General features: G+C 41.2%; 1 protein-coding gene across 1 annotated transcript in view; it reads right to left on the bottom strand.

Moving 5' to 3' along the window:
* The window catches only part of LOC109464565 (hemicentin-1-like), a 36117-nt gene that overhangs the window by 14393 nt on the left and 7485 nt on the right, over positions 1 to 14239 (bottom strand). Inside the window, exons 2-10 of the mRNA XM_019761570.1 lie at positions 13765 to 13907; positions 13395 to 13448; positions 12005 to 12161; positions 11527 to 11674; positions 10894 to 11009; positions 10231 to 10485; positions 9345 to 9671; positions 8579 to 8704; positions 8124 to 8309 (exon numbers count right to left, since the gene is read on the bottom strand). Coding sequence (XP_019617129.1) covers positions 8124 to 8309; positions 8579 to 8704; positions 9345 to 9671; positions 10231 to 10485; positions 10894 to 11009; positions 11527 to 11674; positions 12005 to 12161; positions 13395 to 13448; positions 13765 to 13907 — 1512 coding nt within the window. The remainder of the gene's footprint in view (positions 1 to 8123; positions 8310 to 8578; positions 8705 to 9344; positions 9672 to 10230; positions 10486 to 10893; positions 11010 to 11526; positions 11675 to 12004; positions 12162 to 13394; positions 13449 to 13764; positions 13908 to 14239) is intronic.

Below are 14239 nucleotides of genomic sequence, written 5' to 3'. Positions count from 1 at the left end.
ACATTGTGATCAATACTCTTCTCCTGTTTACAATTCACCAGTGTTGGTGATGGCTGTTAGGGTTGTCGATATCGGGTCATTTTTCATACTTCAACCAACGTTGTGTACCTGACAAATTGGCCATTATTTCTACATCATATTGGCGTTAGAATTAGCTCGTTACCATGAGGAGTAGTCGCTTCTAAAGGACCAAAACTGCAATAATTGCTGCTTAAGTATCCACCTCACACAGCGCACCTCGAGGATTATGATCTCTTTTACGAGATTACGATCTCTTCCACGTCACTGAGGGTGCAGCGAGTTTGTCAGAAGCGGGATTACCTGCATATTGTGAGCACCGCCTTCCAATAAAAATGTTGAGATTTCCGGCACATCACTGGATTACCAACTTTCGTGTAAATTGAAAGCCACTGACCCTTGAATTTTCAGTATGCCGAGCTTTTGTTGCACATTACTACTACGTTCCCAAAAGATATAGTGACGTCAAAATGCCAGCGTGCAACAAATATGCAATTTTCCTACACCCAATATTTCCTTTTTGGCGGGTAAAGATACAACTTAGGATGCTAAAAATTAAACAAAGTCAATGCGTCAACTTACCAGCATGCAATAAATGAGCGATTTGTCAATTTTCTAAATACAATCTTGCTCTTTTGGCATGTAAAATTATGCAAAATACTCAGTAATGTCGATGCATCTAAAAATATGTTCCTTGTTTTATTCTTGAAAGAAGACAGACACCCTCAAGAAATTGTTACCCAAGCAACTGGACACTCAGGTTTTAGAAACTGTCAGACGTTACAAGTATCATCCACTACTTTTTGTCATTGACGGATGTTACTGACGAAAAGTAGCCGATGCCACTTGAAACGTCGTACAGTTTTCGAAATCTGTCCAGTTGCTTGAGTAACAATTTCTTGTGTATCTCATTACTTTCATCAACGAAGACAGACATCGGAGGAAATGATTCCACTCGTGGCTCTAGAAACAGATGGGTATCCGACGTAAATGCTGTATTATATTGGGAATTGCTTTCCGCCATTATAATTGGCCATACGCAGGCCCTATTCCACCGGTAATCCCTTGGCAAAGTGAAGTATATTTTACTCGTAGTCAATAAGAATCATATAGTATATTTTTAGCCCCGCAAATGTTCTCAGTCACAAAACTTGGTTCTCTGTACTTTACAACTTCAATTAGAATATATAGTAACTGGGATGATGAAGTGCATGGATTTAGGAGTATCGTAAGGTATGAAATAGGAAGGATGTTTATATGCTGTTTTTTTCCAGTAGCTCTCTAGCCGTAGTCAACAATCAGTCCCTCAACTGTTCTCAGTCACAAACATGTTTCTCTGTAGTTTACAACTTCAATTAGAATGTATTATATAATAGTAACTTGGATGACGAAGTACGTAGATTTTAGGAGTATCTTGTGACATACAATCGTGAGGATCTAGCAGGAATGTTCATTATGATGTTGGTTCCAGTAGCTCCATAGCGGTACTCAACAAGAATCATACAATATTTCTTTAGCCCCGCAACTGTTCTCAGTCACAAAACATGTTTCTCTGTAGTTTCACAACTTGAATTAGAATATATAGTAACGGGGATGATGGAGTGCGTGGATTTTGGAGTATCTTGAGGTATGAAATATGCGTATTTAGGAGGGATGTTCATATGCTGTTGGTTCCAGTAGCTCCGGATCCCAAGCCGTAGTCAACAAGAATCATACACTATCTCCTTAGCCCCGCAACTGTTCTCAGTCACAAAACTGGTTTACAACTTCAATTAGAATATATAGTAACTGGAATGATGAAGTGCGTGGATTTAGGACTATCTTGTGGTATGCAATCATGCGTATCTAGGTGGGATGCTCGTATGTTGTTGGTTCCAGTAGGTCCCTATCTCCGCCGTACAGCAGTTGTTGTGTTCGCGACTGGAATGGATGGCTGCCCGATGGGAGGACATGTTGATCATGGTGCCTGTGACAGCCGGAGCCACTGGGGGCAAACCCACAGGCATCGCTTACACAGAACAAGTTTTAAGCCGACCGATCCCTCAAATCAAACGCCACTTCTCCGACAAAAATCGATACGGCACCAACGTGCGTCTTAGACCTTAAGTTGAGTGGATGCCGCTCTTTCCGTAAATTGCCGCTAATAATTGTCAAGCACTGATGATATTGCGTACCATAAAACGCAAGCATGCAAATTCTTTCCTACCTATTGGCCAAATAGACTTCCGTATGTTTCCTTATAATACTAGCAATACTAACAGTTATATCATAGCTGACTTTAAAGTGCCATTTTAGTACACAACAGGATTATATTATTTTATGACTGTACTTAATACTGACGTATCGTACTAAGAAGCACACGCTGTACGTGCAATTCAATGTAGATTTGCAATATGGGCTTTATTATAAATGTCATGCACGTACTGTTTCCTTATCTAAGTATACGTTACATGTTCAAATGTGTTATGTACAATATAATAGGTAATATACAACTGTCACCTATGAGAGGTGTAGTTAATATGAACCTAGCTAATACCTGCCTGGTACCGTACACGTTAATTGGCAGAATTGCCAACTACGGGAAATTGTGTAGCAGCCTAGTCATTTATCATTTCAAGTGGACAGGGCGCGTAAAACTACAACAGAATCCACATGTTGTTTGCCGAACCGAACTGACACACACACATGTAACATATCCGCCCAATAACATCACTTTAACACAATACTGCATCTTCGTTCTTTTTAAGACAATACCTAGCCGACCATAAAAAAGGAGGAAGAATGGTTTAAGAAATAACATAAGTCATACCTGTCCATACAGATGTCATCAGCATGACGATCAGCAGCCTTTAGAGTCAGCAGCCATCGCGACGTACTACAGCCGCCGAAAAACGGTCGATTGTCCGCTGGCACTCAGGCGATCAGAACAAATGGAACGCGTTCCTCTAACGGGATCGTGATTAGCACAGAAGACGTCCTGGCCCTGATTGGCTATGCCACCCACGTCCGTTGTTTTTCAAACAAATTAAGTCCACACGTCAGAAGCAGCAGCAACGCCGGAGAGCGGAGAGAGAAAAGTGTCATAACTTGGGTTTCCCGTGCACGTTCGGACCTCCTCAGGCTGCTTCATTTGACAGACTACTGCTCTCTACCGAGCCGTATGAAGATTTAGTGGAAATCCTTTAGGAGCTTCTAAATCGCATTCCTTAAAGTGAGTCCCAAGGAAATGGCGATGCTTCAAAATTAATGAACAACATCCATACCCCCCGAAGCTTTCTCAATACTCGAAAGCTTGCCCTTAGAAGTCAGACGGATCATACATCTACTGCCAATACTGCCTTTTGCATGCAAAGAACCCTAATGGTTCAAAAGCGGACTTCAATGAAACCTGTCAAAGAAGCGATATGTTTCTCCACGCTTTTACACTTAAGCAAAGCTGATCAAAAGCATAAGAGGACTTAAAGCAGAAGGGATTTATATAGCCACCTTCTCCTTTGCATTCTTTCTTTTCATGACCGTGGTATGGCTGCCCAATACAGGCGTCGTAGGGTCCAGCTTTACAGAAATATGATCAACAGATAAGGGCCATGATCAATTGGAATTATCTATATCTACTAGCATCTTGCATGGTTCAAATTGCCATTGGGTACTAACTGCATGTGATGGTCGACAAGAGATAATCATTAGTTACAAATCTGCTCTCAGCACCTTCCAATGCTCTCATACAGCGGATAGTCATGCATACTAAAGATAGATTGCAATACGAGTCAGTCTGTGATATGGTTCATACATGTTTATTTTCTCATGTGTAGCGATGTAAATCTGTATCTTAAATCTCCAAGATCACGGAAAGACGAACATATTTAGCTGTGAATCTGGTTTACAATTGAGTCAAGTAAATGTTCACACTTCACATAACTGTACAAATCTGTTCCAATTTCAATGATTTTCACCAGACGTTCAGTGAATGGATACGCTATAATTGCACTTTGTACAGAGCGTACATGCAAACTTGGACTCCATTATTTAGACTAAGTATGATTGATTTTTGCTGGTCTCAGTCAGTAAATGTACATGAATCTCCCTATTGTGAGCTATAATCAGCGCGCAGACACGACTATAAATCACCACGTACAGTTATTACAAGTTTCAATTGGGGTCCTCATTTACAGTTGTATGCGGTTTACATATAAAATGGCACTGACATATGTTGTGTAATGTTCATATTTGGCTTTCAATATCTCGTGCCATCCAAAACACACACCCCGTGCCTCTCCGTATATAATCGGTTCCTTTTATTTTATTTTGCCTTTAAGCCTGTTGGGGGAACCTACGAAAGAAGCTTACATTTTATTTTCAAGATTCTGACGCAAAGCGGCTATGTGTAGGCCTTTTGACGTACTCCACTAGATGGTTAATAGTACAATTTGATGCAGTAGTGAACATAACAACGTCAATGTCGTACAACCAAATCTGACTTGAGAATCTCCAAAGTCTCAAAATGTTCAGGTACAGACGACGTGTTCGGAATTAAAGGCATCCGATTCCATTTTGGAGGCTTGGAAACCCGATTTTTTTTCAACCCAATATTCCAGTCATTTATCTACATAGTGAGCTGAACCCAGACGGTCAGAATGTATTTTAACTGTCATGGAGCAAAAACTCAGATTTTTAGGGTACTACCCAGAAAATAACGTCTAAGGTCTAAGGACCCAGAGAATAAAGGACTCGTATTGGGACCTGTTTCTGCTGTTTTAAGCGTATAAGTTATGAAATGCTGATTCAAATGTGCTAATGTGAAGCAGTATGTGTCAATGTCACAAAGGTTGCCTTTGTTTCTTCAGAATATTTCCAATTTTGCTGCCCTGAAATCGCAATGAATGCCTTTAATGCCTTGTAGGCAAGTGCACAAAAACGCCTTCGTTCCTAGTTTAAGATCTCTTTCAAAGTGGATACAATCCCCAGGAGGCTTTCCGCGCTGAAGATTTCTTATTGCTCAAGGCTCCTGGAAATTCCGTTAATGGATCCCGGCTATTCTTTAGGGCCGTTAAGAATGAAGACAGGACGATCAGCATGAAGCAAATGGACTATAAAAACATCCGACGATGACAAAATGCTCCCATCCTGGACTATTTTACCTACCAACTTCATCTGGTAGTCTTAGAAAGTGCAGTCTATCAAACAGTATATCAAACGATATAGGAGCATAAATAGATTATGTAAGTGCCCAAGGCATCACCATCTGGAAACGAGCATTGCTACCATATATTCAGAGAAAACATCACATGTTGCAGTATCAGGATAGTGGCACTTTGGGGACGGATTATACCCTACAGTCGTTAAAACATACCTGTAGGACTCCAAATTCCTCTGACAAATATCCCATCGAAAGGGAACTTTGCCATCATTCAAACAAATGATTGCTGTTACAGGCTTGGTCAGAGTATGTATACTACATATTTAGATTCATTTGATATTCCATTCGATGTTTCTATTTATCAAACTCTGCAGAATAAAATCTAAGAAGCCGGGAATATGAATTTAAGCGATCCTAAATTATTCAAAATAAAGCATGAAATTTTAAAGACTAGGTGTATTCAGTGATATTTGCAAACATATCGCAAATTCAAAATAAATCAAATGGTACTATAACAGTAAGGCAAATTGCAATGAAAAATTAACTAAATTGAAATAACTGTACAATGATGATAATTGCGCCGTGCAGTGTTGCATAACTAAATTGGAATTAAATTAGTTCCATAGGCAGTTGTAGCTTCTTAAAATAATTGCTGTTATTGTTCAGGGGATTAATTTAATATCATTAGTTTCGGGGTGATCTTGTAATTAAGAAATTTCAATTTCACACACCCCGGAATTATGCAAAAACTTTACAAACTAGATTTTAACCACAATCCAAATATAGTCTACCGATGTTCTGAGCAAAACCAATATAAACACATCTGGCAGATGGCATATGAACAGATGCAGATGCTCATGGGACCTCATTGTCAACGTCAGCCACATCTTCCAACTCCGAGCCTCGGTAGATGCTGCGTCTTGCTGATGTTCTCTTCTGGCTTCTTTGGTCCACTGGAGGTGGAATTTGACCCACGGTCTGCTGCAAAACATCATGCACAGCTTTGGTTAGATCAGAGGAAAATAGAAAAAAAATATTTACATCCACTTGTTTTGTAAAAGCCGAAGCTTCGATAAATGTCATCTACATCAGAGCAAAATGACAGATTGGTCATTGAAACGCCAGCTGCTGTTATGATAATATGCTAGTAGACAAGTGGTTACAAATAAAGAAACTCTCCAACCTGATGGAAAAATTATTAAAGAACATTAAGGAAGACATATTATTCAAAATATGAATACCAATTGTGCGTCTACATGAAAAAAAAAACAATCAAATAAAAACTTGAAACAATGAAAAAAAATCGAAATGGTAGAAAACTTCATACGTTGTGGAATTCAACACAAAACTGCCTCATTACGAAGCAGTAACTTGAAATAATTCTGCATGTTTAAGCAAGTACCTCAAGCTTTGACATTTTAATGGACTATACGGATTAAAAATACATCTACTTGAGTGAATTCATGGCAAACATTATGAAGTTTGTATATCTATTGACATTTGGTCTCGCCCAAAGAAAAATATCACCAATTAAGGCTAAGATACCCTAAAGAATAGATGCCTTTAATTCCATTTAGAATGGCAAACGTGGGCGAAACACATTGCTACGTGGCCTCTAGTGTCACTGGCGTGGGATGGGAAAGGGCTTTCTTAAAGCCATGTGTGCGTGTGCAGCGTCCATGTGTTTTAGTACTGGTCTGGTCATGATATAGTCATCCATCATAAAATGTCATAGGGTCCTGGGATCAGTATTTGCCTGTCATTGGACCGCTCTGTTAGCTACCACCCATAAATCTCCGTGTCGAGCCATGTCTTCGCTTCGTTATCAACAGAATTAGGTGAAACCCTCCACAAGAAAGACAGCCCTGCAATCTTCATGTGCTATTAGATGCACTGTATAGGATATTCTTGGAATAGTAATGAAGAGCATATTTTACTTGCAATGTGTAATATTACCTACTCTTTGGCTTACACAGAATATACATAAGTAACCATAAGGAATAGTTTTGAATGTCAAAGCATACAGATAAACCATATTGTTTTGATTAACTTTAGGAGGCCCAGATTATTTTCTCATTTTTCTTATGTGTTTGTAAATGTTGATAAATGTGCGTGCTCAATGATGCGGTAACAGCTTTTTTCCTTACTATGGTATACCAACACACTATACCTGGTTATTACCTGTGTTATGTAAGGCAGAGGTGAACCGTCTCTTGGGTGTATTAGTTGTGATATATTAATAGGCTTAACTTACTACTTTTGTTACATTCGATAGGGAAAATTTAGGAGCCCATCTTCAATAAAACCCTGCTACTTAGCAGGCCCCATTGCTGCCATAAAAGCAAACACCAACTGTTATTATGCGTCGTAATTTTGGTAATGGAAGGAGGAGGGAGGTGGGACCGCTTCTAGCGAGCAGGCCATGCGGGGAGAGGCCACGTACACGTACGTACCTCCTCGGTGTAATTAGCGGGATCACCAATGTCCTCCCCGTCGGGACGATGACGTTCCACTGTGGAGTAGGGTGGGAGGGAAGTACTGTGAACCAGACCTGGAGGACACAGACACAGAGCATATGTTTTTACATCCAGGGTGTTTTTAGACTAAAGTATGCATGTATACGTAGATATAAATTTATTAGGTATCTTTATAATGTAAAATGTATCTTTGTTATATTTTTTTTACCATGATTGCCTCTTTTCTCGTTACGGTTACAAGCAGCATGTACATGTAGGCCATTGATTCTGTACACACGGCAATCAAATGTAAAATTATTTAGTTACTTATACACAGCGTGGAGAATTCTGGAAAAATTTCGCCTGAAACTCTCCTGCAGTTCCATAACAAAATGTTAAAGGGGGGAGGGGGGCAAGTCCGCATCACTTGTTCCTGACACGAAAAGCTGCCACCACAGCATGTCCAGAAAAAAAAATATACAAAACCGGAGGTAACAATACAGCATAGCTACCTGTGTAAGTTAGCCCCACAGCCTTCCACTCTTTGTCTACCCTGGGCGGAGGGCGTGGCTTCATGGTGCCGTCCACTTCCTGCAGTTCCAGGTCCTCCACACCGGAGTCGTTCGTGCCATGGCCACGTTTCCGGCCGTACTTCGGTATCGGCGGCATCGGTCGGGGAGCAGAAACACCTAGAGGTTCTTTAAGACAAAATAATAAGAAAGTATGACAAAATACTATAAGGGAATGCGCGTTAACGTTTATACTAAATGTACAACCGTTTTCCGTCAGCAACATTTACTAAATGTACAACCTTTTTTCGTCACCATTGCATGTTTGCGTCACAGGTATCAGTATGCTATGAGATGTTTATCTAGCAGCTTTCTATATTAAAAGAATGACTAGAAATTGACCTTGAAAATCCAATAATGCCGCCCTGAAAATGCATCGGCTACCTTTAGGAGCTCACCTGGAGGCCGTGTGATGCATATCAGCCCCTTCTTCTTAGCAACGGCGATTCCTATAATCACAATGGTCGCCACAAGAACGATGCCGGCTGTGGTCGCTATGATGACAGCGGGAAGATGGTCTGATTCTACAGATAGGGAATAGGTATGACTGTTAATAAAACTAATGCCTTCGAGCACTACACTCCTGAATAATATCATTTTCAATAGGGTGAACTGGCATAGACCCAGCCAGTTGGGAACAGCTTGCATGCAGCAAACTGTGGTGGCAAACCTGCAGTCAAGGTTGGCATATGAAGAAGAAAGGCAAAACGTTACAAGCAGATATATAGTCATAGCGCCAAAAAGATACGGCAACCACAAAACATCTCCACTACTTTCTTGTGCCCTAACTATGTCCGAGACTGCCATTTGATGATAAGGCTGATAAATCTCACAAGACATTATACAAGGACATAGATGCAGAGTGCTACCCTCGTCTTTTGAGATAATAGAATGGCAATCACTGAACTGATGTCTCAGGTACGCACATTGGCGGTGTCAATTAGAATATCCTACATGACATTCTTGTCTGGAAAGAGGCTGAGGAAGCAGCAGCTACTCGGCCAAGATGGAAGCTCGCTGCCCAATGTGCCTGTACGCACAGGAGGACCTAAGGCAAGGTCTAAGGTAAGGATTCTACAACAATGAAGATTGAACACAAATGATTCACGATCAAAATATAGCGATTGATGATTAACATGTCATTACGTTGGCAAAACCACTGACCTGTTAGCTGCAGCTGAAAGTTCCGCTGAACGGAACCGAACATGTTACTTGCTCTGCAGATGTACGTCCCTTCATTGTTGTAGCTGACATCTTTGATGGTGAGAGAACTAGATGATGATTTAGTATCTGTGTCTCTCTTCTTGCTGATCGCAATGAATTCGCCCGATGCCACGGTCAGTTCCTTCTCTATTCCATCGCGGTCCCGCCATAGCCAGATGATCCTGTCCGGCATGGGGTCCGCCATGATGTCACAGGCGAACCTGGCGGTTCCTCCTGCGGCCACCGCCGTGGCAGATACAGACTCTTCGCCCAGAAGCTGTGGCCGCCCTTTATGCAGTAAATGCGAAAAAAAAATTACAACCGGTAGTAAATTCCCGTTGAGTCGCAAAATTTTTAATGGTTGTAAATAAAAGGCAGCTATTTTAGGACATACCGTAGGTTGCAAACGGAATTGCCTGATTTGACTTCAGTACTGTTTAGAAAGCAAGCATTACCCGAATAAACCAGAATTTACTACCATCGGTGAATCCTTATTTTCTTGTATTTAAAGAGAAGGTCACGCCAGTATAATATGAAGCCATTACAGTCATTATACCATATTGCATTGCCTTGATTCTTTATGCTCTACTTAATGATTTGCTGTACTTTGAACATTTATCGCATGGCGTCATGGTGTCACAAGGATAGGGAAATGTACTAGATGGCAAACAATGAAAACACGTCTAGAATACTGAAGGCTGAACTACTAGCATTAAACACTATATGCAGACGACTCAAATATACAATCTGCTTCATTAATCATCTACAATTATGCCAGAAAATGTAAAAGCATTGGTAAGGCTTATATATTACAAGACGAGGAAATCATGCGGATGCGCTTACGTACCAACAATGTTTATGAATGTGTCCTTGGTCACTTCCTGAAACCCGTCACTTGTTGCCACGCATTGATACGTCCCCTCCACGTCGTAACGCACCCGGTGGAAGCGAAGTGGGTTTTCCCAGTACAAACTTGTATCCTTCCGCCGCCAGCGGATGTGAGGTTTGGGGTTTCCGTCCGCCAAACACCGCAACTTGAAGCCTTCTTGATCGTGCATGAGTGTAATCTCGTCATCCATCGTTGGGTCGATCCATGGTGCGTCTAACCAAGTAGCAAAATATACAACAAAATTTGGTACTTTGTAAAGTCTTAGCTTAATATGAGATATTCTGTATTGCATCAACATTAGTCTTAAATGTTGCAAATAGATAATATTTTAGTAGAAATATATTTCGAAACATACTATTATCCAATACTTGTATATTTACCCGATTTTACATATGCATTAAACATTTTGCATCCTAAATACTAGGTTCCAGCTAGTCTGTACATTTGTTGTACTGCGAAAAAATAGTAAAGCAATCTTCTTTTTCATTTCGAGTTTGCTTTACGAAGTGGGAAGAGCATAGTTTTGTCAGAGGCACTTAATAAAGTGGGATCGTAGCACCTAGAATGCTCTTTTGATTCCATGCATCCATTAGATGGTGACAGTTTTATATGGGTACTTACATTGCACATCTAGAGTGGCAGTCCCCATCCCATGAGGGAGGACCCCGTTGTCAGCTGTGCACTCATACACTCCGCTGTCATAGCGGGAGGCTTTAGGTAGGGACATCGTCTGGCCTCTGTTCCTGGATATGGAATGGTGAGAGTGGCTCATAGTCATCATAATGCATATGTCAAGGTGGAGGTTCCAATCAATCTTCCAGTAGAGATTCTGATCGGACTAACTTTTAGGATGTTTAAAAGGCAGTCAGAACTTTTCAACTTTGATTGATGTCACTTTAGATCAATGGACTGGCTTGAAATCTCTACTGGTAGAATCGCCAAATCTACTAGATACGTCTCTCCCAAGACACATTTATGTCGACTTTTCTTCCCATTAATGAAAAGTCATACGTACAAGGGTGAGGTATAGTGACAGAAGAAAATATGACTTCCTACAATAAAACATTAAATCAATTCGACAGAAAATGAATGAGATTAGCAACATGCATGGTCGGTGTAGAGCATTGCTACAAGTACAGTTTAAATGAGCATTATGCAGTTGCCTTTATCTTTCGATCACCTTTTCCGACATAATTTATGTTAACCTTTGCCACTATAAGCACACCGGCCTTGTCAGGAAATGAAGCGTCTTACCCTTTCTTTCCCTTCATGACTAGACCATGTCCGAGTTTTCTCCATGTGACTGTTGCCGGAGGGTTACTGTCCACCATACAGGACAGGTTAGCAGGACTTCCCTCCCGCACATGGACGGACGTCTGGGGAACTATCACTGTAGGGGGGTCTGTGGGAAACACAAAAAAATTAAATTGACTAAAGAAATTGTGTTAATCATATTGAGACATCCACGAAATGTGATCAACTTGCTTTTCAGTCAGACATTTAGAAAGTTTTGATTAACTGTGGGAGTATAATGCACTGGTGGGCAGAAATTCTGCCTCTAATCCTTTCCAACACTCTCTCTGTTTTCTTGTTTATCTTATTAACGGGGCGTCTAACCTCTGTTTTTCTTGTGTATTCCATTAACTAAAAGTCTAACCTTTGTTTTTCTTGTGTATCTCATGAACTGGATGTCTAACCTCAATCGAAAACATATTAGATATTTTTTACTTACAATGAACTGACAAAATGGCTGATGAAGACTTGGGGTGGGTGAGTTGAGGATACCCCTGGTCAGCTGTGCAGGTGAAGTTGACACCATTATCCCATTTCGTCAGGGTCGGCAGAATCAAGTCTACCACAGCACGACCAACACTTTCATGGTGAATAACCTGAAATTAAACGTCATAAACTTTGCAGGTATCAGGACATTTCGGCACCTGGACACTTCGGCACCTGGACACTTCGGCACCATCTAGGACGGTTCGGCACCTGGCCCAAAACGGCTCAGTACCTTGCCCAGGACGGTTCGGCACCAAGCCACCAGGACGGTTCGGCACCCAGCCGCCAGGACGGTTCGGCACCTGGACAGCCCGATACATTACTGTGAAACGGTGTTTAATCTACCTGACCCTACCCCCCCCCCAATAACGAAAGACATACTATCCCATATCTTTTCTTTAACTACTACGTCCGAGTACGCAACGACTCGAGCTCAGTGTTGTACAGCAATAAAAGCAATATGGAAGGGGCAGTGTTGTGGTCCCAGTGTTGTTAGCTACTATTGCTAGGGAGGTGTCCCACGCGCGGGAAAAAACTTCAAAACATTAATGGTAAACAGTCTACAAAGATGGATATTGCATCAAAATAACATTAACCAGTGACAGACTATAACCTTAATATGTCTGTCCTGTTACAACTTTCAAAGTTTGTTTTCATTTATTAGCCACAATGATGAAATAATAACAGGTTTGGGTATCTGTTCTGCATAACATATTGGATGGCTTCTTCACCCCCCTTTTTTTACATAATAACTATCTTCGCTGGAAGTCATAGAACGGTTCAGCAACCAGCACGGCAGCAGTAGCATTCTGTCCTCGTAGTGCCGAACCGTACTGAGCTTGGTGCCGAACTGTCCAGGTCCCGAAGGGTGCAGGTGCCGAAGTGTACAGGTGCCGAACTGTCCTGATGCCGAAGTGTCCAAGTGCCGAAGTGTCCAGGTGCCGAAGTGTCCGACATCCAACTTTGCATATGGCTTTGCATATGACCTTCTACATAGCTTTTATCAGTCTTCGATCAGAACCGGCTGGAAAGAGCAGATTGCGGCAAACAGCACTGAGCCCTTAGCGGGCAACTACTCTAGCATTTTATCTGGATGATTTGACATTTACGTAAATGTCTTGGAGACATAATATCCAGTGTGATCTGTTACTAATGGCTAATTTCTGCTTCTTGTGTAAGCAAACGTTGTAAGTTTAAGATAAAACCGAACAGGATCATAAACAATCAGTGGCCTAAAAGATCGGTTACCTCCATGTGTTTGAATATCCTGGACTCATTGTACCAGGTGAGGCTTGGTTGGGGATGACCTCCCGCGGAGCTGCAGGACAAAGTCACCTGCTGACCGGCTTTAGCGGGAAGTTCTGCCCCTTTGATGACTGGGGGCCGGGGGATGGGAACTGGAAAAACAAGGTAGATAATGACTACCTATGGGGTTATAACATCCTTAATGGATACTTATTGCTTAATGAACATTTGTCAAATATGTGTTTATCTAGTAAAAAGTAAAATGTCTGAAATAGGAGTAAGAGTCTCTATATATTGCTTACCAATGACATTCAGCGTTGCTTCCTTGGAACCCAGTCCAAATGCACCGCATTTATATTGACCTCCATCTTTCAATTCAACATTACTTATCTGCAGATTGAAGACACCTTTTGTTTCATCGCCAACAATGTGATGTCGTGAATATGTTGGGTTTATAATACGACGAACCGCAATAGACTCATAGTTTGGAGGACCATCCCATGTGACGATGTCCTTTGCAGTCAGGTCGTAGAAAGCGCACTGAAGAATGACGGTCTGTCCCTGTAGTACAGACGTCGATGATGGGGTAATCCGGTATTTTGCACACTCAACTGAAATAGAGAAAAGCACAATATTATTGCTGGATATACAAACCTTGGACATGAACATTATTGCAGTACAATTGCAGTTCACTTACCAGTTAACAGGGGGAACTAGTGATTGGTGATGTGAGACACATTCTGGCACGAGCCAATTCGACATGAAAATAAAGTGCTGTACATAGATTAGGGCTGGCCTTCCCTAAAGGCCATTCTAGCTATATAGCAATGCTTGTATCTTTATTACCGGTTTGGTTTATGTCTTGATGTGTTCGGAGATCATAACTTGATATTTGTACTTTGTACTTAATTGAATAATAATTTCAGTCCTAGGCCTAGGCCTT

This window comes from Branchiostoma belcheri, unplaced genomic scaffold (assembly GCF_001625305.1).
Source record: "Branchiostoma belcheri isolate BF01 breed outbred unplaced genomic scaffold, Haploidv18h27 scaffold14, whole genome shotgun sequence".
NCBI classification, from domain to species: domain Eukaryota; kingdom Metazoa; phylum Chordata; class Leptocardii; order Amphioxiformes; family Branchiostomatidae; genus Branchiostoma; species Branchiostoma belcheri.
The sequence above is the reverse complement of the archived record's forward strand: the minus strand, read 5'-3'. Positions and strand labels throughout refer to the sequence as shown.